The sequence below is a fragment of the Actinia tenebrosa genome, unplaced genomic scaffold (genome assembly GCF_029948245.1).
Source record: "Actinia tenebrosa isolate PJP-AT-01 unplaced genomic scaffold, QUT_ActTen_1.0 PGA_scaffold9__36_contigs__length_13948895, whole genome shotgun sequence".
In the NCBI taxonomy this organism is placed as follows: Eukaryota; Metazoa; Cnidaria; class Anthozoa; order Actiniaria; family Actiniidae; genus Actinia; species Actinia tenebrosa.
Genome location: NW_028292586.1, coordinates 4646568 through 4674179, shown reverse-complemented (window position 1 = coordinate 4674179; position 27612 = coordinate 4646568). Strand labels below are relative to the sequence as shown.

The window sequence follows — 27612 nt, the reverse complement described above, 5'->3', positions numbered from 1 at the left end:
GTGACCTTTGGAAGATATTATTTTCCATAGTCACACATTTTCCAGACGTGACAACATCGCTAAATATACCTTACATTTCCAAGAAACTATACTAGTTCTGCCACAAAGCATCGTATTAGCATAAAAAATATACACAAGGTTTCGTAGTGCTTCTCTAATACTGTTATAAAAGCGAGTTTATTTGATGTAATTGGGACTCGTCTAAGTGCTGAAGCAATTGGGTAAGTTATTATATATAAGTGTGAGTAAAGAGTAGCTCCAAAGTAAATAGAAAAGTATGGAACACATTTCAGGTCTTATTACGGTCCACTGTCCATCATGACGAAAACGCTATTCATTGTCACCTAGAACACCAATTTTCTTATTTATCTTGAAGTGCAAATGAAAATGAAAATGAATGCCCAAAATTATAATAAGAATGTTCTATTGCTTAATGTACTACAAAAACGGTTTCGTTGAAGTAATATCCACAATTTATCGTGTGGTGCATGTGTGTGGTAAATATGGTTTATGGTTCAGCGGATTTTAATCATTTTGCACTACACTAAGGCCAGAATGTCTTTCAAGATTTTGTTAGTGGCAATGGAAATTTCAAATAAATATGGAGGGTTAACCGAAAGAGGTAAATGATGTCATCTGGATAAAGAGATCGCCTGCTATCTTCGTATAAAACGCGAGATGCTGCAACGTGGACGCCATGTTTGCACTGCCTTAATGCCTTTGGTGATATCTTGGTCGCTTGTGTTATGCTCCTGTTTGTGCTTAAATATTCATTTGAATTATCGATATTGTTGTTGAAATTTAGTTTTAATCATGCATTTAAATTTGACCGTGGTGTGCTTTTATTCGTAGTGTCCCAAAATGGAAGAGGCAAGGGTAGTAGTATCAACTTCTTGGCAGCAAAGCCTCCAAAACGAAAAGTACAAAAACTGGCTTAAAGTCACCCATGCTCTTTCTATTACGTGTGCAGGAATACGACCATACATAGAAAGAGAAGCGAAGGCATTCCATGGTATAGTGACAGCCAGCCTTCAAGGACTTCCTCTCTGTACATGTACTTACACGAGACATCCTTTTCATAATACAATTACCTGCTTGTGGGCTAAGGAGCTGTTGAAGTATCACACAAAAGGAAAGCCAACATGGAATCAAAGTGATGCTTCACTATGGAATGATCCCAGTGTTGGTCACTGGGAAGTAGCCAAGCTGTACATGCCATACGGTTGTGCTAAAGGGAATTCCTGTGCAGAGACTGATGCTACTGGGCTCCTGAATCTTTTGTACTGGTGTAACTATTATAAAATTGACAGTAAACTTGTAGAAAAAGTTAAAGACACAAGAAATGCTTGGGCACACGCAGCAACACAGGAGCTTGACGCAGCTAACACAACTGATGCATTGCTGTCCATGAAAAATTTTCTGCAAGATGCAGAGCTGATTGGCGATGCCTATGCTGCTGATGCATTAAACGAAATCATTGCATTAGAGAATGATGATCTGATTGACTTTAAAGACTTGGAAACTAAAGTGGTCAATGAATTTAAAAAATCAATGACGTCCATGAAGGATGAACTTGTTGGAAAAATTGACTCTATGAAAGGCCAAGAAGATATTCATGCTAATGAAATCAAAGAAGAAATCGAATGTGTCAAAACAATGGTTAGTTACTGCATGAAAGTTGGACAAGAAAGAGAAGATGTTCTATTAAATAATACAAGTGTTCTTTGTAATATACAAGATCAAATGGATGTTTTACTGCACAGATTGGAAAACCTAGACAGCAATAATGAAAAAAGGTCCAGGGAAAACAGCACCGTTAAAGCTATGAAGTATTCTTTAAAACATCTGTCATTGTGGGCCATTATTTTTATTCTCATGGTGCTGAGAGCTATTCCAAGAAAAGTTATAATAATGATATTTTTGCTTGGTGCTATTACAACTTTGGATGAAAATTTAGACGAAATTGGTAAGTTAAATTATTTGATATTGTTGATGCTATTTTTTCTCATGCTTCTGTGGATGATGATGATAATAGACCGTATTCGTCTTGGTGCAATATTTTTCCAGCATAACAGACCACGTGTCATTCCAAAGAATATAGTTTCTATCTAATAATAAAATAAATATAAGATGGGATTTAACAGTGGCATTTCTACAGAGTAGCTATTCATCCACTGTAATTCCAATTGGAATTTAGGAGTTGATTTTTGTTTTTTTTCTTCCTTCTATCTTTAACGGTTGTGCATAAGAAGACACATGAATATAGATACCTCTCAAACTGATAGAATTTTATTCTCTAGGGAATGACACATGGTTCTTATGGGAAAACCGATTCCATACAACGATTAAGATGAATAAGGTCTTACTATTAATTAGTATTAATTTTGGTAATAGTGATTGCTGAAGATTATGTGATGATGGTGAAATGATAATGGAGAGGATGATGACAACGAGAACTGATTATGACATTGGTGACAATGGTAGTGGTTATGATGATGACAATACTGGTGATAATACATAAGTAGTCATTAACTTGAAATTGGTATTAATTTTGGTAATAGTGATTGCTGAAGATTATGTGATGAGGGTGAAATGATAATGGAGAGGATGATGACAACGAGAACTGATTATGACATTGGTGACAATGGTAGTGGTTATGATGATGACAATTACTGGTGATAATACATAAGTAGTCATTAACTTGAAATTGATAAAACTGTTGCTGGACAAATGATGTTAGTGCTGATGATAACAACGATGTTGTCATTGATAATAATAATAATGATGATGGTAGTGGTTATGATGAAGATCTGCTGCTGTTACTTCTGATGCTCATAATGCCGTGAAGACCAGGATGACATTGATGATGGTGATGGTGATAATATGATGATTTTGTGATGATAACGATATGATGATGATGTTCATATGATGTCCATCTGATCATAAGTGGCTATAATCTTAACAACGATGACATTGTTCACAAGGCAAATGATTTCTGCCAGCATTTTGCCGTTTGATAGATTTTCATGTATTTTCGGGTTGGGGAAATTCAGCCAACCAAGCAACTACATCATCTTATTTGTGCGAGATGATTTGTGCATGTAAATGAAAAATTTTTATGCTTTCTTTTTGTACCGAAGGTTGTAGTGCAAGAAAAAAACCTGGAGACGTCCATGGTTTGATGGAGATAGACTTTACTAGACATCTTAATCGGGCAAGGGAAGGCTTCGTTGGACGTCAGTGGCTTTTTAAAGACATTTCAAATTCTCTTGAAAATGACGAATTTAAGGGGGTCATGATTATTGCAGCACCAGGGTTTGGCAAGTCTGCTCTAATTTCAAATCTCATCTGCTCTAAGCTATCAAGCTTCTCATTGCACAGCCAAATCCTGGGGTATCATCTTTGTATTCATTCACATAAAAACACACAAAATGGTGCTGTATTTGTTCGTAATTTAGCAAGCATGATAGCCGGAAGATTACAAGAATATGAAAGTTTAGTATTGAATGATAAATTCATACAGAGAGTCCTTGAAAATGAGCAGTGCTCGAGCGATCCAACGGCATGCTTTGAGCAGGGAATTCTTACTCCATTGTCAAGACTTCGACTAAGATTTTTGGAGCCAACAATGTACATTGTTATTGATGCACTGGATGAGTGCTACAATGAGAACGAGCAAGGCAAAGGAACATCGATTGTGAATATCTTAAGCAACAACATGAAAATGTTTCCCAACTGGCTTAAGGTTATTGTAACATCAAGAAACGTAACAGATATTCGAAGAACGTTTAGTAGTCTCGATGTTATGGATTTCTTGCCAGAAGACCCAAGAAATCTGCAAGATATCGAACGTTTTATCTTTTCACAATTACGTTATTCTTTCCTGTTTCAAATGAAAAGTTTTGTTGTTGATGATTTTTCAATCCAAGCCATGGTTAACAAAAGCCAAGGAAATTTCTTGTACATTAAACTTGTCCTGGAGTACTTGCAGACCAAAGGAGTTAGCGCAGCGACCTGGAACTCTTTACCAACATCAATTAACAGCATCTATAAAGAATTTTTTGAGCGAAAGTTTGACACCAAGGAAAAATTTCGTGGTCCTCGTAAAATATTTGAGATTCTAGTTGCAACACTTTCTCCGCTAACAACAGAAGAGCTTTATGAGGTTTTTGTGACAAACTTGAAGGATACGGACGTTTTTGATTTTGAATATGATTTCTTGTTAATGTTAGAGGACCTATCAATGTATCTCAGTAGCATCCAAGAAAACCAGACAGTCACAGTTTATCACAGTTCTCTGACTGAATGGTTGACGAGTAACTCTAACAGAGGCGGAAGGTTTTACGTAGACGTAAAGAAAGGAAACCAATTGCTTGCAGATTACTATTTTAAGAAGATCCACGAAAAATCCGTCAACATCACTACCCAGTTTGTATACAACCTTGCAACTTATATCGTAAGAGGCTCAAGCACAAAACAACATGTATACGATTTTAAAAATCTTAATCAAAAAATGGTCCAAGTATGTGACACCAGCACAAATATTACAGCGCTCCACATTGCAGCAGGCGAAGAAAACGAAAGAACTGTGGCTCTCCTTCTTAATTTTTTTGAAAATGTAGACATTGAAGATAACAAGGGTCGCACCCCAGCGTTCTACGCCGCAAGGTTTGATCGTGTATCCAATCTTCGCTTACTTTACCAAAAAGGAGCCTCATTAGAACATATGATATCAACGCTAACATGTGGTAATCCCCCAACAGCAGAAGACGATGTTCAAGATTGTGAACATCAGATGTGCGGATACAGTTTGTTGCATGTTGCTTCTCAAAGAGGTCACCACCAAACTATGAAGTTTCTTCTTGAGAATAATGTCAGTGTCTCCACTTTGTCAGGATCCGGTTACAGTGCATTGCATCTTACTGCCAAGTACAATCATTCTGAAACGATCAAGACTCTAATGGAACATGGTGCAGTTCCTGATAGTAGATGTCTCTATTATGCTGCTATGAACGGGAATTCTATGGCTATACGTGTTTTTCTCGAGAATGGAGCTGAAGACACTTGCATGAATTGTAATGAGATGTCCAATGGTTATTTCAAAGGGCAATGCCATTTTCTTAATCTTGAAGACCGCCAAAACTATAGACAAGATTGTAATACAGCTTTGCATATTGCTGCTATCAAAAACTTGTCCAAAATTGCGAAGTTGCTTCTTAAATCAACTAAAAAGGCAGTCCATTGCATAAACTTCTATGGAAAGGATCCACTGCTTGAAGCAGTTGAGAAAAGGCACTTGAAAGTGACAAAATTGCTTTTAAAGTCAGGAGCAAACCCCTCCAGCATCTGCCACTATTATTCAATACTGGACTCTTTACCTTTCTCTTGGCCTTGTGGCTACACGCCGCTGCACGTGGCAGTACACAGCGGCGCTGCTGCCATAGCAAACTTACTCCTGAAATACAAAGCTGATCATAATGCCAGAGATTGCGAAGGCCTGCAGCCAATTCACGTTGCATCATGCTATGGACATGCAGATATTTTGTCTATTCTTGTGGAAAAAGGCGCAGATATCAACAGTAAAGGTCCAAATGATATGACTCCCATCCATTATGCTTGTAAGTGTCAGAATGATGGGATTTTTGACAAACTGTTTGAACTTGGAACTAATGGTACTGCCATAACCTCAGATGGAAACACATCAATCCACTATATTATTCAAAAGCATTCTATTGACGAAGAATTCTATTTAATGGATCCATACGTTGCGACCCCAATTGAGCCAATAGATGCAAATTATAGAAGTGTCATCGAGAATCCATTCAAGCACAAGTACCCTTGGATGATCTCTATGATCAGGTTTCTGGCAAGCTTTACGAAAGGAAAATCATATGACTTGGAATCGATGTATCGTCTGAAATTGATGACACTTTTTGTAGATATCATTTCAAATGTCTCAAAATCAATGCTTGCTACTCTAGAGACCTCGAGTTGGAAGTTTGTTGCGCTCACGTCACCTTTGTTTTACGCTTATGACATCGGTGTGATATCTGATAGCCAGAATTTAAAGGACAAGTTAGAATCTATGTCAGAGGCTCATAAATTGCTTTTTAAAGCCTTAATTCGTGATGATACTGATTGTGCCTCTGTAATATCTTTTATAGAGCTCAATCTGATATACTATTTCGATTACTTGTTGGGCATTGGCTATGATGTTAATTGTAATGACTTAGAGTCGTCATCAAGACCTCTTCTTGCTTATCTAAGACAAGGGGGGCGCAACATGGCCAAAGTACTTGTAAAACATGGTGTTACTGTTGATATACGATGTGGAGAATTATTTGAGGATTCTGCATTCCATCTTGCTGCCTACCACAAGGTACACTATCTGCAGTACTTATCAGTATTTCGAGATCCAGTCAAGTGGGTAGAATATCTCGAGCAAGAAAATGCTTTATTTGATTACTTGTTTGATGAATACGATAAAATAACCGTAGGGGAACAAGTGAAAGTAGTAAGAGTACGCGATGGACCTGTTACTAAAGCCATCAAATCACATCCCCGAGGTTACAAGATCATCGATGAATGTCTTGATGATGAAGGCTATACAGCTCTTCACCGAGCAGCTCAAGGAGGCAATGTTGTTGCTGTCAAACACCTTTTGGATTGGGGAGCCGATGCTACCAAAGAAAGTCCAGAAGGATTTGACGCTTTGACTCTTGCAATTTGGTATGCCGTCAAATACCGTCCATATTTCAATTTCCACAAGCTAAATCTTTTAACATCCCTAGAAATCGAATTTGCGTCTTTTACTGCAAGTGCTATTTTAAGCCACTTAACAAGAGACAATCCATTTCATGTAGGCTGTGATGCCACCAAAAAGGCTCCTACAATCTTACATTTAGCAGCCACTCGAGGAATGTGGAGGTTCATTGACGACTTGTTCGTTGCCAGAGGCCACTACAAAGTCACTGGTTTAACTGCTAATTGTCCCACAAGGGATAACATCACGCCCATGTACTTAGCCAAGCTGCATGGTGGGGAAGATTGTGACTGGGATAACCCTTGGTGTAAGGTTGTTGGGGTGTTACTTAAGTATGGGGCATCCATGATTTACCCAGATCCACTGACAGAATACTCGTTGGTTTTTAATTTTTTGTTTCATGAAGTTCCTGGAAGATTGGATCTTCATTTAGATAAAGAGGAACTAAAAATGCTACAAGACGTTATGAAAGAATTCATTCGATGTAGCGACTTTGAGGACTTTGATATCACAGATGTTTTTGAGAGCGATATAGTTTTTCTTCCGACAAGTATTTCCAACATCTATGTATATAGGAACGGCATCCAGAAATTGTTTTTAGACGCCACACATCCTCTTTTTAAAACAGTTGATGAATTTGAAAGAATGAGAAATATCTTCAATCATTTTTTAACACTTGAGCTAAATGAGCTCAGGTCAATCTTTGTCTACTTAAAAAACATGGATGACGTAACACTAAGGTGTATAAGACCGAACTATCAAGACCAACCACGTCAGATCTCAGAAGAACAAAGTAAGAGTGACATGATGTATCCCGAAGAATTCATAAAACTTTTAAATGATTTAGAACGAGAACGTCTTATGACCGATATAAGAAAGACGTCAATATCATTTCCGCCCCATGAATATACTGCAGCGGCACTAAATTTAAACATGTGTTCACCAGAAGCAGCAGCTAAGATGTTCGAAACCATTGAAAGTTGCCTTGATAATAATCGTCAAGTTTTTAGAAATTACCGAAAATCATTAAGCCGGGAACTAAAAACTGCAAAACAAGTTTTTCAGCAATACTTATTGGAACTTGGAAGATCGGATTCTTCGGTAATAAGAACTTTGAAAAGCTACGAAAAAAACCTGACATGTCCAATTAAAATGATCACATACCAATATCTAAAGATGAAGTTTCTATTAAAAACTATCAGATTTTGGGACAGGCAAGTACGTAAAATATCTGTTTATCCAAGTATATCGAAATTTGTGGCACAACGAATTACAGATGTCTTTCTAAATGACAATGCTAAAGAAATGACCAGATTTATACTTGAACTAGCTTCTAAAACTCCTTCGGATAAATACAAGTACCTAAAAATGTTGAGGTTTACAAAAGCACCCATGTTTGACAGGACGCTCTTTAATAGAGATTAAGATTAGCGATTTAATATCTTTTAGGGTACTGATGGCGCGCATTCCTTCCCATGAGAATGAAAGGACAAAAGATGTGACCGACATGTTGGTTTAAATAACAAAACAAACAAAAAGTCGACTACGACGTCACATGCACCCCAAGAGATGAAATTGACATTTAGAACTCTGGTATTAGAGTGAACCGTGAACATTAAATAGTACTAATTAGTACTATTTCATACAGAATTCTTTGTTTTCTATTGCTTAATTATCACTATTTAGTGCTAAAAATTAGTATTTGTTTCACGGATTTAGTGTGAGCACTCTACTTATCTTTTAGGGTGTCGAGTAAGAAAATCAATTTAATATGTAATTATCCATAAAATACCTATATTTCTCCTATTCGAAAAACTGATATTTTCACATGTGAAAATAACATGCTATTTTCACATGTGAAAATATCGTTACCATGTGTATTTAAGCTATTAGTCTATAAATAAAAACTTTTTTGATAATAAAAAGCTTGTTAAGTTGATTTTATGGATAATTATATAATAAACAGAATATCACATGGCCGCTTGGAGATACGAAATTTATCTTCTCGTGTTGAAAATCTCTCACTTGTTCGCTGCGCTCACTCGTGAGAGATCTTTTCAACACTCGAAGATAAATTTCGTATCTCCGCGCGCCCATGTAATATCCTCTATTCATTAACTACCTATTAAATATAGTTAAAAAACTCATTAATAATTCATGAAGGAAACACGATAGAAATCATGACCATGAAGGAGGTTTTATATCTGATTTATATCGGATATAGATTCGTCTTCATTTGCATAAACTTTAACTTGGATTTTCTCTATCAAACTTGGTTCATTTCGTAAAGAATTCTGTACAATATGAGAACATACATCATGAGTTTTCTAAGCCGTTCAATGAACTCGCAGATCGTGTTTTATCGGGTCTAAAACCACTCGGCTACGCCTCGTGTTTTATACCCGATAAAACACTCCTGCTCGTTTATTAAACAGTACATAATACTCAAGAAATAATTAAGCATTAAAAATGACACTTTTTTTTCATTTATGGATGCTATCTTGTAGGGTTTAAAAATCTATAAAACACGTTAATTAAAAAAAAAAAAAACTGGTATCTTTTATTATAACCAGTATACAAAAGTGCATATCAAATTAGCTATTATAATTTAAATCTCTAGATACACAAAAAGTTAACAAAATCTGGTCTTCTTTGGGCAGTTTTATGGTTTCTGTGACTTTATTTATTTAGTTTTTTCTTTTCTTTACAGCCCGTGATCTATTTTACCACTAATGACCTCGACAATGTCTAGCCATCTCAGGGTGTATTTAGCTTCCATTACTGAACCAAAGTAGTTGCAATCTCATACTGTAAAATTTATAAGCCAAAGCAATGGGTGGTTTAGAAGATTGCAGTTAGCAGTGAATGATGAAAAAAAGGCCTTAGATGGAATCACTGAATAGACCTTAAGTTGGGCATAATGTTATCCCATTTCAGACAACGTGTCATTTCCTAGAGTATCATTTCTTTGTTTAACGGTTGCACATGAGAAGACACATGAATATGGATACAACTCAAACGAAGAATCATATTTTTAAGAGAATGACACGTGATCTGAAATGAGAAAACATTACGCCCAAGTTGGAAGCTGAAGAGATCCATTTTGATCATCTATCATATGGTTATATGCAAAATCATTTTCTTTCTAAATTGTTGCTGCGTGCGTTAAGAAATTATGTTAGAGCTTATAGACAATCCAAAACAAAAAACAAAAACAAAAAAACAAAAAACAAAAAAAAAAAAAAAAACAACAGAAAAAAACAAAAAACCAACAACAACAATTAGAGTAAAAGAAACTTTAACAAGAATTACATTTATATATCCTCATGTTATGGAGGCAGAACATTTCTCTCTTGAATAAAGTCATAGTTAAACTGCAAAATGAAAACAAAAGTACACACTTATTAATAACATGACCAGTACTATGATATGAACAACTTTTCTTACAACTCATAAGTTACATTTGCAGAAGCGACTAACAACAGTTGCCAATAGTAACAATAGTTACTATAATAGTTCTTAACTCAAGTTGCAAAGAAAAACTTTATTTTGAGCAGCAATAGAGCTGCAAGCTCCTCAGTTGCAAGTTGCACACAATTGCACACAGTTGCACACTGCAAATTGTCTTGTAAACAATTGTGGGAAAGCTTGCAGTGAATAATGATGTAAATGCGTACGTGATGATTTGATTCAAATACTTGCAACTAATCTAAATGTTTAAGTGTGTATTTGTGTTTCCAAGAAGATAAATTTAAACAAGGAAAAATGCAGTTGTGTTTTTATGGTATTTAATATCCTCAATTATAGTAATAGTTATAGCTTAATTTGTATTAACTCAATATTTTCAAAATTAATTTGTATAAGCAAAAAAAATAAAAATTAAAAAATAAAAAAAATTTAATTCTTAAAATTTGTTCAACACTTCTAAAAAATAGTCTTTTTAAATTTGAAAATAATTAGTTAGGGATGCATGGACAGGAAATAAATTTTAGTGATCTCTGATAAGATAAATTACAATTCACTTACTTTAGATATGATATCCTCTGATGATAATTTTGGTATTCCAGCAATATTATACTGCAAAATTAATATTTTAATTAATCAATCAGTTGATAATAGGTGTATGATGATGATGATAATCTATAGGTTTCCCTGGATAAAGCCTTTCGACTTCTCTCTGTTCTGTGTAGCTTTAAATACCTGTAATGAGGAGCACTGATAGTCTGAGGGGATAAAAGTGCACAGGCTCGACTGCTTCATATATGAGCTCCTGGCTCAGGACAATTGAACATACACTCCCCACATTATCGAAGTAAAATAAATTACCATCATCATCATCACCATCATTATTATTACTGGTTCTGATAAAAACAGTAAGCTTTGTTTCTGAAGTCCTCTATGAGAGTTGAAGGGACCCAAAACACAGTGTTACAAGGACCCAGCCAATAGTTGTGTCTACTTTATAAAATGACAATTTTGTTTTGATACAATATTTGTCTATATATTGATATAATTAAAGCATTTCACATGATTATAGCTGTTATTAAGAAGCAACTTACCCCCGATTTCTTCCAAAGAATTTCAAATTTGCTATTGATTTCAAAAGGGAGACCTTCTATTCCTATTGAGAAAAAAATCCATACAACATAGAAGGTAAGCTAAAAAGCTTTTCTGAGAAAGAAAATAAATTCATGATAGCGTAAAAACAAGATCTTTCTATTTAGAAAAGGAACGCAAAAATTTTTATCGGGAGGGATGGAGGGGGAGGGGAGGGAGGAAAGAAACCTTTTTATTTTGTCACCGTGGGAACCCAAGAGAATTAATAACAGAATTTTACTTCCAGGTTTCTAAAAAAGGTTCCTTGTTGACTTAAGGAAGGTTATGAATTTCTTACTGAGTGAAATGGGGAGGGACACAAAAAGTTTACAGCAAATCTCCTATCCTCTTAATAAAAAAATACCTTTAATTCCCTTAGCCCTCTCTTTTACTCTGGCCCCCTCCCCATACCCCACTTTCACCGTTCTCAAAGTATGTCAGAGACAGCACCATAACAGTGGATTCAAAACCACTCCCTGTCATTGGTTAAATTGGGATTTAGCATGTTTGGCTTTGCGGAGGGAGGAAAACTGGCAAACCATGAGAATAATTCTCATACCAAGGAAGAGACTTAACAAGCTCTACTCACATGTGATGCTGAGTCCAGGAATCAAACCCAATTTAGACCCAGGAGAAAAACCCTCAAATCAAGGGAGACCTAACAAGCTCTACTCACATGTGATGCTGAGTCCAGGAATCAAACCCAATTTAGACCCAGGAGAAAAACCCTCAAATCAAGGGAGACCTAACAAGCTCTACTCACATGTGATGCTGAAACCAGGAATCAAACCCAATTTAGACCCAGGAGAAAAACCCTGGACTCAAGCCCAAGACTCCAGAGGTTGGAGGCAAGCGCCGATCCCTAAGCAACTCTTGCTCAATAACAAATAATATGTTTCTTTACCTGTTTGCGCACTTAGTTTCGTGGCAGGCATTGCATGATGGGGTGCATAAGGTTCCTGTGTTTGTTGCTGCGATGCTTGTTGCCATGGCACTGGCATGGATTGTCCCAGAGCTTGAGGTTGGTCATACCTAAATATTTACAAGTCATCATTAAAACCTACACTAATTTAACACTCAGTCAAGATACATTTTCATGTGCAAAGTTGCAAAGCTGATAGAAAATAAAGTGTTTAACAAATATTTCAAAGTCCTCACACAATAGACTTTATTCTTTTTTGTGATGCAGGTTTTCCCGTTATAGACCACGCGTCATTCCCTAGAGAATAAGGTTCTTTGTTTGAGTTGTATCCATAATCATGTGTCTTCTCGTGTACAACCGTTTAACAACGAAATGGTACATTTGGGAGTGACACATAGTCTGAAATGGGAAAACATTACACCCAAGGTCCTTTGTGTGTGTGAGTTGTATCCTTACTCATGTGTCTTCCTCATGCAAAACCATTAAACAAAGAAATGATACTCAAGGTAATGACACATTTGTCAAGAAAACATTACAACAAGATCGTCTATAAGGTATATGTAAAATACGATCACTTACCATTGTTGTCTGTTAGGACCAACAGAATGTGGAGTACTAGAGAAAGAATAGGTAGAGGGTCCTGCTGTAGGTGCAGGAGGACGGTACCTTGTCACTGGCCCCGTACGAAAACAAATGAACAGATCATTGACATCATTTCTAAAATGAACAAAAACAAATTAATTTATCATTTAATTTTGATTAGAGTGCAAACAATATAACCGTGAAACAAATAGTACAAAATAATGCTATTTAAACAATAGAAAACAATGGAATTTGCATGAAATTGTGCTATTTAGTATTACTAAAGTTTCACGGATATATTGTTTGCACTCTAGTGCTTTGAGCGTAAATTATGACAATCTCTTAAAATTGGCAATCTTTTTATAGAATGCAGTGTTGTGCAGATTGAGTGAGCCTTGAGGAAGAGCCCCTAAAGGAAGTCGTGGTGTAGATAAAGTATGAGTTAAGTGGGGAGGAGAGGATACCATAGTTGTGATGTGCAGCGTAAACTTTGCTGTACAATTAGGTTCTGCATAATCCACAGGAAAACGACTGTATAATTGATGGAAAAAATTGCAAAGCATCCTAAATTTTTGTTACAATATATATATATATATAATGGAAAATTGAATTTTCGGAGGGTTTATCTCCCTCCCCCTCCCCCCCTCCTCCACCTCCCCCCCCCCCCCCCCCAACAAAACTAAAGCATAAATGTGTAGTTTCAGAAATTATCCATACCCCAACTGAGCAAATTCTTTAATGCCCCTGCCCCCAGAAATTCTACTTTTCTTTCATACAAACCCCCCATTCCCACCCCCCCTCCCCCACCACCACCGCTCGGAAATTACAAATTCCTCTGTGGGTGGGTATGGATAATTTTCTGGAAGTACACAATGTCAGTTACTCACGTTATGGTATAATATCCTGGGGGAGGTGTCTCGCCTTTAGACTTGTTGACAAGTGTCATATCACAGACTGCTTGCATAGCTTGGTCTTTAGGGACTATTCTCACACATAACTGGTGTTTTCTGAAGGCCTTCTCACTTGCTACACACAAGGATTGAATAACAAAGAAAATTGTCAACAAATACTCAATTAATGCATAAATACCCACTAAATGGGGTGCCTGTGGTTTTGTCAGCACAGGTAGCCCAATGAGTAAAATTCAAATAGTTGTTTTTAAAAATATAAGCTTACGATCATCATGTGCATTTGAAATAGCTGTATATCCTTGTGTTACAACATCCCCCTCATTTATAACTGACATGTCAACAATGACGTGAGAACCAGGCTGAAATTTACAAAAAAATAGAATCAGAATATGAAAATGACAAAGGGAACAAACCAGAAACAGAAGAGGTAAGAGGTGACATTCGAGTATACACACTAACAATACATGTACACCGGGGTGGCCCAGGGGGTCATGTGCAGCATTCATGTGATTCTGGCTAAAAAGTAAGTGCGAGATATGTGACAACCGCAAAATATGAAGCCTGATTCATAAATTCTGGGTTTACCAATTTATACATGTCACATGAGTTTTAGAAATATGGGTCCATGCATGAAACATTATGCTGAACCACCCTGTATACCCCTTCTTGATCCGTTAAAGAGCTATTTATCATGTCATCCCTTGATTTCCAGTGTTAGGAAATTGCAAATTTTGGATAACTTGATCACCAGGTTGACATTTTGAGACCAGTTTCAAATCCCAAATTTTCCCCGTGTTTCTTGATTACAGACTCATTAACGCAGGGTTAGCCTCGTATCAGTGTCTAATAATATTCACAAACGTCAATGGTAAAGTAAAGAATGCACAACTTCAACAACATTAACACTTTTCAACTCGACGGACCTTAATTGACTGGAACACATGAATATTCTGCACAAAATCGAGGCTAAGCCTGAGTAAATGAGTCTGTAATCAAGAAACACAGCGGTAATTTGGAACTTGAAAATGATACCTGTTTTGAGTAACATATGTAGCGCTTGCCCTTGTGTCTCCATGTACTTTCAAATAACTGTCCATCATGTCCTTGAACAGTCTTCTCAAGCTATTTCATAAAAAAATAAATGCAACAAATATAATCCCTATATTTAGGTGTCTAGTCATTCTAGTGCTTTTGCACTAAACTATTGGGGACACTTTTCACTCACACATACTAGCCCTGCATTCAATATTCTATGCATACAACGCTCAACTCACATTTTGATTTTCATGGAGGGAGGAAACCATAAGAGAGCGACACATCAAACAAACTCAATTCACATATGGTGCCCGCAGGGCAGTGACCTGAACCTTTGGAACCACAGTGGTGAAAGACATATATGTTATTTACTTGCCAGGAAGTCTGGATAGGGAAAAACTGTGCCCGAGGTCTTGAATATACGGACAAAGGCTGTTAGGTCCGTTATCAAGACCAAGGGTACAGTTTTTCCGTATCCGGACCGACTATATGACGGCAAATAATGTATATATTTATTCCTGTATTTTTTTTACTTGTTTTTGTAATTGTTTTGTTTGTTTTTTTTTGCAGTCAAAGGATACCGGACCATGAGCGCTGGCAGATACTGCCTGCTCAAACAGCCAATCAGAACGTAAGACTTTTTAGGATACCGGACCGGGAAAAAATAAGACATGTTAGCAGCGCAGCCACCCATGTTACCTAGGAACCCTAATACAAGATAGATTATTATGCAATTCCCTAACAACAATGCTTGGTGAAAATGTCTTCCAAAATGGCAGCAATATTATATTTATTTTTCTCTCTTTGAGATGCTACAGAACACCTATAAACTTTATATAAAAAAATGGCATTGTCCCTGAATTCTAATTTCCCTAAATCAAGATAAGTTAAGCGTATTATTGTCTAAGGATATTTAGGTTTGCATTACGTTTGATTAAAAAAATTCCTACTCACAATGAAGAATCCTGGTGGATATTTATCCTTTTGACAGACAATTTTGATATCTGTTATCGGTTCGTTTTGAACTACTTGCATATTTGAGAGAAAAGATGGCTCTCTTACGAAGAGAATCTACTATTTAAACCAAGTAAAAACGGAGAAAAAATTGAAGTTTTTCGTCGACGGAAAGCCAAGCTTCGTTCCTGTTCGTCGAAGTATGTACTTCATGTAGTGAAAATGGTGTGTTTTATTCGATTATCAATTTTGTACGAAAGCTAAATTGACAGTACATGAAGTATATATCTATGGTTGAGGGTTGTCCAGAATACCTGTACGAAGTCTTGCCGAAGATTTGCCGACGAAAGATTTTATACCTTTTAGGTCGAATGAGAGAAGATAAGACATATTTTTGCAGACGTTTGCATTTATTTTAGGTAAAGATTAATAAATACATCAAAAGTCTTATTTTGGTTAAAGTTATAAGGCTTTTTAAATTAATGATATTATTCAGAGGTATTCGGAAATTGTTCGTGGAGTGTTCGCATAGCGTCGGTTGTTGCATGGTGTGTTGTGAGAAGAAAGATGGCTGCTGATGGAACATTAGAATTACAAGAAATTTGCCAAGAAACGCTAGAAAAAAGCGATCTGGACTACTCTACTGAACAAGGAGCTCTTCATTTTGTTTCCGACACACAAGATCATGTCTTAGAAAGCGAGAACGATTTAGATTTACAAGAAACAACGAGTGAGACAGCTCATTTAGAAGGTATGAAAGACTAGATTCTCTCTAAAGACGGTATTTCGTTCGACACGGGAGAATTGACAAATCGAGCTTGGCTTTTGGGAATAAATTCCCCCAAAAGAAGAAACATTATTTCCTTTTTTAAGCAGCTGTATAAAATTCTGATCTTAAGCCTTCAAATAGTCTAAATTTGGAAAGGAAAGGTCGGGAACACAGCGTCGTAAGATGCGAATGAATTTGTCATGAAGTTTTATCTTCTCGTAGAGAACTCAGACATGGACGATTGATCAAAGTTGAAACTTTCCTTCATATAATAACAAACTAAAATAGAGAATTCATTGCAAAAGTAACCCAAAGGGAATAACTCATAAAAGGCTAATCTATTTAGGTAGATTCCAATCATTATAAGCACAGTAGGTTCTTTCCATCCATATGCATGGTTCGAACTGCAGAATACTGCTCTATTTAAACAGCTGTTTTTACCCTTAATTTCTAACCGTTCTTTTTTCTGATTAATTGATAATCCTAACAAAAACTTTAAATCGAAATTTGTTGCCCATAGCAATGTTTCACACATGGCTAAAGTGGGAAACATTGATAAAGTACATGTCGTTTTTCTGGAAGCATGTTTCCTTGTTTAGCCAGAGGGCTTTTGATGCAATTTTTAAGAACATAGATTCATGGAGTAAAACTATAAAACATAAATAAAACATAATGTTATTACTGGTAATCTTGAATTATAATTTTTTTTGTCTATCTTTGATATCATTTCAATTTTTGAACGTTTTTAGAAATTCAATTATCTCAAAACCAAGATGAGGATGTATCACATAACGCTATTTCGACAGCAGCAGCAACAGTGTCAACAGCTTTGGACACACTCGTCCAGACTGCATGCCAGAATTTTTCCACCACTGGTCAACCAAACAGTCTTCAGAATTCCAATACATCTACCCTACAACCTCTTGTAGAACAAGAATGTGATACTATGGAAAGCAACCTTGGTGAGATAGGTGACAGTGTGGCTGTTTGTACATCAGCTCTGTTAGAAGCTGTCAGTACCATGGTTAATTCCAACACAGTCTCGTTTTCCAATACAACCATCTCAGATCAAGCTCTAGGAAGTGCGATAGGCAATATGCTGGACCCAAATATACAAGGGGTACTTGCGGCTGTCAATCAAGCCATCAGGGGACCTGGTGCTAGTACAGCAGGGCTGCCGACAATGGCTTATAGACAGATTGAACATTCAAATGATGATGCTGATGGTAATGACCGAAGGGAGTCAGAAATAAATGAGGTATGTTTAAAAATAATAAGCCTTAGCTTGCCATAAAGATAAGTGATGCCTCAGATGATAATGTTGTTGCTGAGGATGGTCATAATGACAAAGAAAAAGATTGAAGATGATGCAGTTGATGGCAACCATTTGTAATTAATGATGGTGATGATAGATATTAATGCTGATGATATTTGATTGATGATTATTACTAATGATATTGAGGATGATGATGATGGTGGTGGTGATGTTGTTGATGATGTTAATGATGATATGATGGTGATGATGAATGGCTAATGATTAAGTTGAGAAGCTGTGCATGAAGATAAAAGAGGGGAACAAACAATTCATAGACGATTTAAAAAACTGTACTAAACATATAATTATCAATTCACTGTTTAAAATATAAATGGATGTATTATAAATACAATTTAATAAGTGCCTGAATTAATGGTTAAATCATTGAGTGAATAAATAGATAGATTGACACAGACAAAAGAATGATTGGGTTACCTAATGAATGAATACGGGAATACATTGATGCGTAAATCTTTTACAGAATGGAGATGATTATGAAACAGTTGATGGACTACGAAAAAGTGAACGGAAACGAAAACCCCCACGACCCAAATCCCCAGAAGAGGAACCCAAAATGAAGAAGAAAAATAGAAGAAGAACACACAGAACAAGTTTATCAGGATCAATAGTACATTCTGAAGTTCCTTTCAAATGTGACAAGTGTGGGTCACCTTATGTCACCAACCCCTCCAGGCGTGGAAATCGGGTCAAAACCTCATCTCATCAGCCAAGTCCCAGACATAAGGTGGATCCTCAGACTGGCAAGACGTTAACACTGTGCAATGCTTGTGGTAAAAAAATTATGTTTATTTGTTTGAATTTATCCATTATTCTATTGTTTAATTATTCTTTTTTGTATTCTTTTTTTTTTTTTTTTTTTTTTTTTGTCCTTTATTGTTTCCTTTCTTCCTCTTGTTTTTAACTTTCATTTGTTCTTCCTTTTTCTTTTCTTCTTCTTTAATTTCTTGCTTGGATTCTTCCTTCCTCACTGTCTTTCTTTTTCCCTTCTTTCTTTCCATTTGTCTCATCTCCATATTATTCTTTATCCTTAAATTTATAGGTCTTTCATTCGATCGACCAAAGAAGCAGAACCGGGAAAAGCAGCAACCATCTCAGGAAGACAAAATAAAATATTTGGAAGAGTCTCAGACCTTTGCAAAAGCACTTGCTGAGAAACTCGGAGATCCCGATGGTAAGATAATCTTTCTGTGATAACTTACTAGCCTCAAGGAAACTCGCTGATCTAATTGGTTCTATGCAGATGTCTAGTTTAGGGCAACCCAATATGGATTGGCACTGATTCGAATTGTGGTCCATGAAAGCAAAAAGCATGAATAGACCTTTTTACCTTGTGCTTAAGGTTTTCCCATTTCAGACCATGTGTCATTTACAAGAGTATAAGATTCATGTGTCTTCTCATGTGCAATCGTTAAACAAAGAAATTACGTTCAAGGGAATAACATGTTGTCTGGAATGAGATAACATTATGCCCACAAGCTAAGGTGTATTCAGTGATTCCATCTACAGCCTTTTTTTAACATTCACAGCTTACTGCAATTCCTAAACCACCCATTGCTTTGGCTTATAAATTTACAGTATGAGATTTCAACTACTTTTGTTCAGTAATGGAAGCTAAATACACTGAAAAAACTAGACGTCATTGAAGTGGAGTTTAACTTTTAGTTACACCTTCTACACTTCTCATTCTTATTGTCTTTGACGTTTATTTTTCAATGATAACTTGCAGCTGAAAAACTCTACTGTCCTCTTTACAAGACACATGCGTGTGGATGTCTGCAGAGCTACTTAGGTCAAGGTCAAGGTACATGTAGGAAGAATGAATTCTCTCTCTTTTCTGATATATAGGTTGATCGGTAGCATTCTCAAAATAGATTATTCCAAAATGACGAGAATAGAGCTTTTGACTGGTCAACTGCTCACAAAAATTATTTATGCTGTACCTGAAATATTTAGAACTTTTTACGACAAATTTATGAAGAAGAAATAAGATTTATGGAACTGTTTTTTGTTTTGAACCTGGAAGACTTTTTCCCATACAATATTGACCTCACTTTTAAAGTGTATATGACACGAAAACATTTCATCGTTTAAAATGTATAGTTTGTTAATAATAATAAATATGTCGTAATAAAATTTGTTTCAAAAGCTTATTTCTTGAGATATTTGAGAAAATTAAGCCCAATTTGTGACGTCATTTTGTTGACACGTACTCTAGATTCGGTAGAAATGCACTAAATATAAATTGTAATTCTTATAAAATAACAACAAAAGGCATATTCTATTCAGCTTCATTTGATAGCTTACGAAATACTCTTCAAATGGTGGGAAACTGAAAAGTGTACTACCCGAAATTAAGATTCTGCATTCAAACAAATTTCGTGTATTTGCAACTAAATCTGGAGACTTGTAAACAAAATGATGTCACAACATGTGCTAAATTTTCTTGAATTTCTAGAGAAATACGTTTTTGAAACAAATTTAACTGTGATATTCTTATTAATGCCAATAAAATACACATTTTTAACATTAAAATGTTTTCGTGTCATATGCACTTTAAGCAATTCCCTTCGTATTTTCTCATTAACCTCGCATCATAACACTGATAATTTCGAAAAGGATATTTCAGTCACCAATTACCTTAGGTGACCATCTCCCTATCGATAAGACCTTTCAATCAGTTCCTTTGAGTGCCCAATTGTGGTTCTTACTTCATGAAGAGGACACTGAGTGTACGTAATTCAATAGTCACAACAAAAGACTCCAAGTTATATTGTCTATAGAACAAAGCTTACAAAGGATACAATAGGTTTCTATTGAATTAGTACACTGTGCCCTCTATTGTATCCTCTACACGAAGATATACCCCCAACTCTCTCTATATCTCTTGGAAACTATATTATTTTTATCAGATGTCATTGAAAAAGCTAAAGAGTTACTGGAGTTATTAAAACAAGCACAAGAACTCAGCAAGGAAAAATGTTATGATCCAAGTGAATTAAAAAATAAACCGTCCAAAACTAAAAGGTACTTTTAGTTATCAAACTCAACGTTAAACATGTGTTTGTTTGAGGCGGCTTTGTTTGTGTTGAGAAAGATGGTGACAATAGGTAGGGTTGAGGTGTCTCAATGATGACGATGATGAAGAATATAATGACAAGGGAAGATGGTGTTGATGATGATGACTAGTGATATCGAGGGTGATGCAATTGATGATGAATGATAACACGATGACAATAATGATAATGATAAAGCTGCTGATGATGTTGATGATGTTGTTGATGATGAAGAATGCAATGACAAGGGAAGATGGTGATGATGATGATGGCTAGTAGTGATGTTGAGGATGATGACGATGATGAATGATGATAACAATAATGATAATGATAGTGATGAATCTGATGTTGATGATGATAATGATGATGTGATGTTGATGATGATGATTCCAACATTCTAATCCATGTTTTATCTTTGCAGGTCTAAAAACATAGGATTAGGAAATGGCCAAAGAAAGTCCAAAAACTTTGAAGACTTTGTTCTGGAGAAGAGAGTCTACTTACGCGAAAACTTAAGGCTGTGTGAACGAGCGACACAAAAAGTGCTCATTTATTCCAACAATTTCTTGCACAAGAAGCTCAAGACAGACCCAACGGTGCGTAGCGTCAACGATGATAATGAATAGTGAAAATGATGATGGTGCAATGATGATGGTGATGGCGATGATGGATGATGATGGTGATGGTGGTGGTGATGGTGGTGGTGGTGATGATGTTGATGAGTGATGGTGATGATGATGGTGGTGATGATGATGGGTGCTGATAGTGATGATGGTGGTGGTGATGATGATGTTGATGGGTGATGATGGTGATGATGATGATGTGATGTGATAGTTTTCATGACTGATGACGATAATGATACCATATAATGTTGATAATAATGATGTAATGATGATAGCAATAATTATGTTAAAAGTGATGATTTCAGAATGTAACATATCTTCCTCTTTCTCACCTTAGAAAGCTGTTCGTATTCAAAGACAGAAAGGCAAAGCCGCCCTCGGGAAACTAAAAGAACTAGATGAGCTAAAAAAGGATAAATGCTGTGTTGATAATTGTACCTTGGTAAGGTTATCTTTCTCTCTATACCCTAGACAACCAGCCGATTCAATGGTCTAATTCGTTGTTCTTTTGGTTTTTTTTTTAATCATCAGATCGCCCAGTCCCATATCAAGCTCCTTCAACAGTGGCGAGATCGTGCGGTGTCGGGTCAGACCGAAGCTCGCCGAGTGCTTGCCGAAATGTTAACGCCATCGGGTGGTGCTCGGTCCAACTGTTACAAGTTTATTTCCTGGGTTACGGGCTGTAGTCATAGTACGATTGGACGAGTCAACGAACAGATGAAGCAAACAAGTAAGCTGACGTAAAAATATCACTCCCTTTCAGGCAATTCCGTAGTAAAGCAAAAATTTTCTAGTCGTTTCTATTACCTCTTGTAAATACATACCATTTTTCCAAATTCAACGAAATCAGTGGGTGTCGTAGTTGTAATGCACTCGCCTCTCACCTCTTGAGTCTCCGGTTTTATTTATGGACTCGACATCACATGTGAGTAGAGTTTGTTAAGTCTCTTCTCTGATTTGAGGGTTTTTCTCTGGTTTCTCTGGTTTTCTGTAAGTTCTGTAGTCGCAGTTGCAATAGAGAGGCTCTTACTTCTTCTTAATGTGTCGTAATTTTCTTTCGCAGGTGGTGACCGCGAGCCACCAACTCACGGGCTCATCAAGTGGTGGCGCGAACATCCCAAACCCAAAAAACCCAAACCGGTCAAACAGGCTCCACAACCGGTTGACACAGCCCAACAAGTTGCCTTACAACAGATTCAGCAGGCCACCATGCCTCAAGTTACTAACATTCTCCAAGCAGCAGTCAGCTCTGCAGGATTGGCAGCTGTCATGATGCCTTCCTTAGCAACCACCGTTCCCTTGGCAACAGTCAGCACGCACTCTTTGACTCAGCCACAGTTATCTACAGTGACTTTTAATAACGGGACTTTACAGATACAACAACATGGTTCACATCAGCAGCAACAGCAGCTCCAAGTACAAGCTCCTCCAGTACAACAAATACAGATACAACAGCAACAGTACGAGCAACAAATACAACAGCTACAACTGCAGCAGTTCCAGCTACAGCAACAGCAACAACAGATACAACAACGACTGCAGCAGACGCAGCAACAACTACAACAGCAATTACAACAAGCCCAGCAACAACTACAACAACAACTACACTGCCTTCCTACACAAGTTACATTACAAAACACCCAACAACAACAACAACAAATTATTTATACACAACCACAAGAAATCCATGTCGTCCAGCCTCAACAACAGCAAATCCTCCAACAAGAAACAGTACAAAGAGAAATACAACAAGAAGGACAGCAAACCGTTGCAAATATTCCTGTGTCTAACATTGTGACTGTTGCAATACCTGCAAATGTTCCTGTCTCACAGGCGACTTCATCATCCAACGATTCATTCTTGTCATCAGAAGCTTTCCATTTCGCACTGAATCAGCTTCCTCAACATTTAGTAATACCAGTTTCTACGAATAGTAATGTTACGCAGGCTGTCCCTGTTTCGCTTATTCAGACGAGTCAAACGTCGATGCAGTGAGCGAGTATTTGGTCTACTGTTAAATACAGCGGTTTTTGTATGATTGGAAGATGAACGGACTTACCGCACGTACACGGTACGACATGTCGTAACATTGAAATGGCTTTCCACAAAATTTGTTAAAGTATGAGTGAGAAACGTACAGTACTGACTTACAGCACATACACGGTACGACATGCCGTACTCACTGGCTTCCCATTGGCTTCCAGTAATTTACCCAATCACAACACGTAGTTACGGCTACGGTAAGATACGGTACGGCTTCGAATTTGCCGTATAGTTGCCCACGTACCAAAACTGCTCTAAACGCACGCGCGATCGTCGTCGCAACGATAAACGTTTTAGTAGACGTCAATCAAAGTGTTTCTATGGCAACTTCAGGAACTCAGTTTTCAAGAGTACTAATATCACGGAAACGCCATCGAAACGGCCAGCTTTGTCGCGAAGGAAACTTTTACGATTGCGCGCGTTTAATGATTGAAAACGAGTGTAACTTTAGGCGTGAATTACAGAAAGGTTTTAGGGAGAAAAAAATTCTTATATAAACCATTAGTCCTGTAATTATATTTGATAACAAATGGTTCTTCGAACCTCTAGCTATTCTGGCTTTAAGGTGTCTGTACTAAAAAAAATAAATTTAGCGTGTGAAGTCTTCGTTAACTGAAGGACTAGAACTGAAAAACGTCAGTGTTAGCTTATAGTTATTTTTAGATTATAGACGTCATAGTAATTAAGAATGAACAATTATGAAAGAATTCACGACTTATTTTGCTTCCCGCACCGTTTGACAGAATTCTGCTCTAAATTATTGCATAATAAAGAGCGGTACAAAGGAAATTGTAAAAGGAAACTAAGGAGAAAGAAGTTGAAATGAAAAAGAAAAGAATGAAGTTTTGTGTGTGTGTGTGTGTGTAAATACAAGAGATAAATAGTACTTGTGTAGAATTTGAGAGACTTCTCATCGAATAAAAATATGGCATTTCTGGTATTTTTAGTTGGCGCCGACCAAATCGGAAGTAAAACGATTTTGCATCTAGAATTTTTCCTTAGCAACTCCACTGCTTAGCGACGAAATAAGTTAAAAACCCCTTAAACGATGTCGATCCGTGTTTGGGACAAAAACTGTTCACACGCTCGAAATATTTTTTTGGGCTGAAATACACTTTGAAAATTCGATTTCATTGATATCTTGAGTTTAGAGATTGGTGAAAGCAAAATGAAACTGAGATTTATTCGAATGTATTAATAAGGCACGAACGAAATATGATTACGTCACATAGTGCGCGCATACGTCACTGGTTCTTTATGACGTCATCAAGCGAACTATCCTGTTTCAGTGGTATATAAGTTGTGAGTTAAATCTGGAGATATCTTCAAAATCGAGTAGTTATTTAGTCCGTTTTTGGTTGGGGTGTTTAAAGCAGCTTCAACGAAGAAGCAAATATCAAGAGAAAATGTATTTTTTTACGAAAATAATTGAACTGAAAAATCTTTGTTCAAGCTCAAAGTAGGGTTGGACTGACTCGGAAAAACGATGACAAACGAAAAACAGCTAGAGGTGAGTGTTCGGTAGAACGAAATAACGGAAAAACGATGACAAACGAAAAACAGCTAGAGGTGAGTGTTCGGTAGAACGAAATAACGCCTTATTTTCATCGTCTGCTCAAAGATATTTCTTTACTTTCATAATATCATTCATTCTATAGACACTTTAGAACTTGCAACAATTATTTTCATCGTCTGCTCAAAGATATTTCTTTACTTTCATAATATCATTCATTCTATAGACACTTTAGAACTTGCAACAATTCATGTGTTTCAGTTTTAACCCTTTTCTAATAAAACTGCAAGCGTGGGTGTATTAAACACCTTTGGGCCCCTGTAACCAACCCATGCTAGTATGCCCGGCTAAAATACCAAGTCGTGGCATATCTGGCTGAAATGTCTTCTTTGTTGATATTACTGGATATTAGGAGTTGAACAAAAACTGCATCGATGTTCAAGATCTCCCGAAATGCAAGTCGGGAAGGCACAAAAAGTCCATGCAAATAAGTAAGTAAATTTGAAGTGGATTCAAATGCATTACACATCCTATTGAACCAAACTACCAACACACACAAATACGCACCTAAATGTTCTAATACAAAGGTTGCTAAAAAGCCCTCTTGATCGAACCGCAGGATAAAAAATCAGAAAAAAGCATCTTTCGTTAGAAAGCTGAGAAGACTAGGGTTTGGATACGAGATGTAAACTAAAAATAGATTGTTGATTCTCAGCCAAAGTCAAAATTCTTACCCCTCATCTTCAACGAAGTGATATCTTTTACAACAAGTGGAAGAAAGAGGAAATTAAGATCTTTGAAAAACTGTAAGTACTATTCATTAATATTGAGTTATGTATCATAAATTGATATTGTGCATTCTATTATTCATAAGAGCAACTGTATAGAGGCTTTGCACCATCATGTGACGGCAGCCATGTTAGATGGCAGGAACAACACAATCGTTTTACATGAGAAAGAATTCAATCCCAAGAGCGAAGGAATTTTATTGTTATGCCATCTAACCACAGGCAGCCCAAACTGTGTTATGGGCGTGGGCACATGATGGTGCAAAACCTCTATTTAATAAGTTATCCTCTATTTGTAACCGACGTGAAGTTTGACTCCAATGAACGGCGGAATTATAAAAATCGAACCTGTTCCGTTAACAAACTGTTTCTTTGTACAGGTATGTCAAGCTTTCGCGGTCAGGCAACAAACGTCACGTGTTCGAATCTATTGCTAATAACCTTCCAAATAAGGTATTACTGTCTTCTCTTAACTTTCCGTTTTTCAGTTTAAAAAAAAAAAACAGCTGAAACTAGCGAACGGGAGACAGCCAGAAGACTGCCTCAGCCTCGAAAATGGCGGAAGGACTAAAAAAACTGCGCTTGCGCGTCTTCTTTAAGACACGTCGAGTTTAATAAAAATTATACTTTCCCGATGTGCGGGCAATTCAGTCCGAGATCTGGGAATAATAGTTTAGATCTTAGTAAATACGAGTTGGTTGGTGTAAACTAGTCTATTTTAATACGAGTTTTACTTTTGAATTGGTTTTCAGACTACTAGAGATTGTGTTCAGTATTACTATCTGTTCAAGAACATTGGAACCTTTAAAACAAAGTTGAGGGTAAGTAGATGATATCTGCTATATAACGTGTATTGCGCCAAGTAAAGATGAGAATAGAAAAAATGGAAAGGGAAAGAGATGGTAGATCGAAAAGGAAAGGAAAGGAAAGGAAAGGAAGGGAGGGAGGGAGGGACGGACGGAGAGAGGGAGGGAGGGAGGAAGAAAGGAAGAAAGGAAGAAAGGAAGAAAGGAAGGAAGGGAGGGAGGGAGGGAGGAAGGAAGAAAGGAAGGATGGATGGAAGAAAGGAAGCAATCGAAGCGTTTCCATGGCCTTGTCGGAAAACCAAAAGTTTTCAAGAGCACGCGCCTATTGAATGTCATGGGAACGCCTTGATTGACGTCCGCCAAAACCTTAATTTGTCCTGTTCGAAAATTGTACGATTTCGCGCGATTGAAAAGCGCTGTAATTTGGACGTCAAAAAAACCTATGTTTGTAATCCTATTAACAGAAAGGCAAGAAGAAGAAAACCAAAAGCCCCTGCACAACCTTAACCCATAAACAGTAAGATGGCTATGGAATGATTGAGATCACAAGCTCCATTCAACAAAAAAATCTTTCACGCCAACTGGCTAAATCTAGTGTGTGTAGATTTGTAGCTTTGATTTTGTGATGAGTATTCTACGCTTTCTTGAACAGAAATCAGTAGAAGTTGATTACTAGCTAGTGAGACACATGCTAACGAAGCCATACTAAAGTAGAATAAAGTTTCCAGCCATGCAAAAGAGGAGGGGCACCTGGAAGAGATATAAGAAGCACAACGAATTGGGACAAAAAAATTCGACAGTAACTACAAATTTAGTAGGACGAAAACCTGAAGGAGTGTTGATAAGATCAGCTGTTAGATAATCAAGCAAACATTGTATGAAGCATTATTCCATTTAAAGAACAACATACCAGATTGA

General features: G+C 36.8%; 3 protein-coding genes and 1 long non-coding RNA gene across 5 annotated transcripts; 3 read left to right on the top strand and 1 right to left on the bottom strand.

Moving 5' to 3' along the window:
- The first annotated feature begins 81 nt into the window (after positions 1–81).
- On the top strand, positions 82–9249 carry LOC116300789 (uncharacterized). 2 transcript variants are annotated; one of them, XM_089024757.1, is made up of 4 exons: positions 82–221; positions 853–1966; positions 3141–7981; positions 8213–9249. In XM_089024757.1, exons 2-4 carry the CDS (start codon positions 862–864, stop codon positions 8240–8242), a joined length of 5976 nt encoding a protein of 1991 aa, XP_088880883.1. In that variant the 5' UTR covers positions 82–221; positions 853–861; the 3' UTR covers positions 8243–9249. The 2 variants fall into 2 exon arrangements, with proteins under 2 accessions (XP_088880883.1, XP_088880882.1); XM_089024756.1 differs by having other exon boundaries at positions 3141–9249.
- Positions 9250–9423: 174 nt separating this feature from the next.
- Positions 9424–15962, bottom strand: LOC116300794 (multivesicular body subunit 12B). The gene is made up of 9 exons (XM_031709735.2): positions 15764–15962; positions 14807–14896; positions 14040–14133; positions 13751–13889; positions 12861–12998; positions 12264–12391; positions 11323–11384; positions 10790–10840; positions 9424–10137 (listed from the first exon to the last, which is right to left on the bottom strand). Exons 1-9 carry the CDS (start codon positions 15842–15844, stop codon positions 10093–10095), a joined length of 828 nt encoding a protein of 275 aa, XP_031565595.2. The 5' UTR covers positions 15845–15962; the 3' UTR covers positions 9424–10092.
- Positions 15963–16312: 350 nt separating this feature from the next.
- LOC116300805 (uncharacterized) lies at positions 16313–24429 on the top strand. Its single transcript, XM_031709755.2, has 10 exons — positions 16313–16514; positions 17282–17790; positions 18329–18638; positions 18908–19039; positions 19595–19669; positions 20778–20892; positions 21343–21517; positions 21882–21986; positions 22076–22274; positions 22608–24429. Exons 1-10 carry the CDS (start codon positions 16331–16333, stop codon positions 23537–23539), a joined length of 2736 nt encoding a protein of 911 aa, XP_031565615.2. The 5' UTR covers positions 16313–16330; the 3' UTR covers positions 23540–24429.
- Positions 24430–24649: 220 nt separating this feature from the next.
- LOC116300808 (uncharacterized) lies at positions 24650–27598 on the top strand. Its single transcript, XR_016118828.1, has 5 exons — positions 24650–25591; positions 25816–25906; positions 26269–26341; positions 26641–26709; positions 27159–27598. It is a non-coding gene; the product is annotated as an uncharacterized LOC116300808 (long non-coding RNA).
- Positions 27599–27612: the final 14 nt, after the last annotated feature.

Bases quoted from the DNA above. Each gene is read 5' to 3' on its own strand.
- LOC116300805 (XM_031709755.2), top strand. From the start codon at position 16,331: ATGGCTGCTGATGGAACATTAGAATTACAAGAAATTTGCCAAGAAACG. The intron at 19,670-20,777 runs GTACATGTAGGA...TATTTTTATCAG, and splicing joins CTACTTAGGTCAAGGTCAAG to ATGTCATTGAAAAAGCTAAA. The intron at 21,987-22,075 runs GTAAGGTTATCT...TTTAATCATCAG, and splicing joins GTGTTGATAATTGTACCTTG to ATCGCCCAGTCCCATATCAA.
- LOC116300794 (XM_031709735.2), bottom strand. From the start codon at position 15,844: ATGCAAGTAGTTCAAAACGAACCGATAACAGATATCAAAATTGTCTGT. The intron at 14,897-15,763 runs GTGAGTAGGAAT...TTTATGAAATAG, and splicing joins ATCCACCAGGATTCTTCATT to CTTGAGAAGACTGTTCAAGG. The intron at 12,999-13,750 runs GTGAGTAACTGA...TGTTCATTTTAG, and splicing joins CCAGGATATTATACCATAAC to AAATGATGTCAATGATCTGT.
- LOC116300789 (XM_089024756.1), top strand. From the start codon at position 862: ATGGAAGAGGCAAGGGTAGTAGTATCAACTTCTTGGCAGCAAAGCCTC. The intron at 1,967-3,140 runs GTAAGTTAAATT...TTTGTACCGAAG, and splicing joins TGAAAATTTAGACGAAATTG to GTTGTAGTGCAAGAAAAAAA.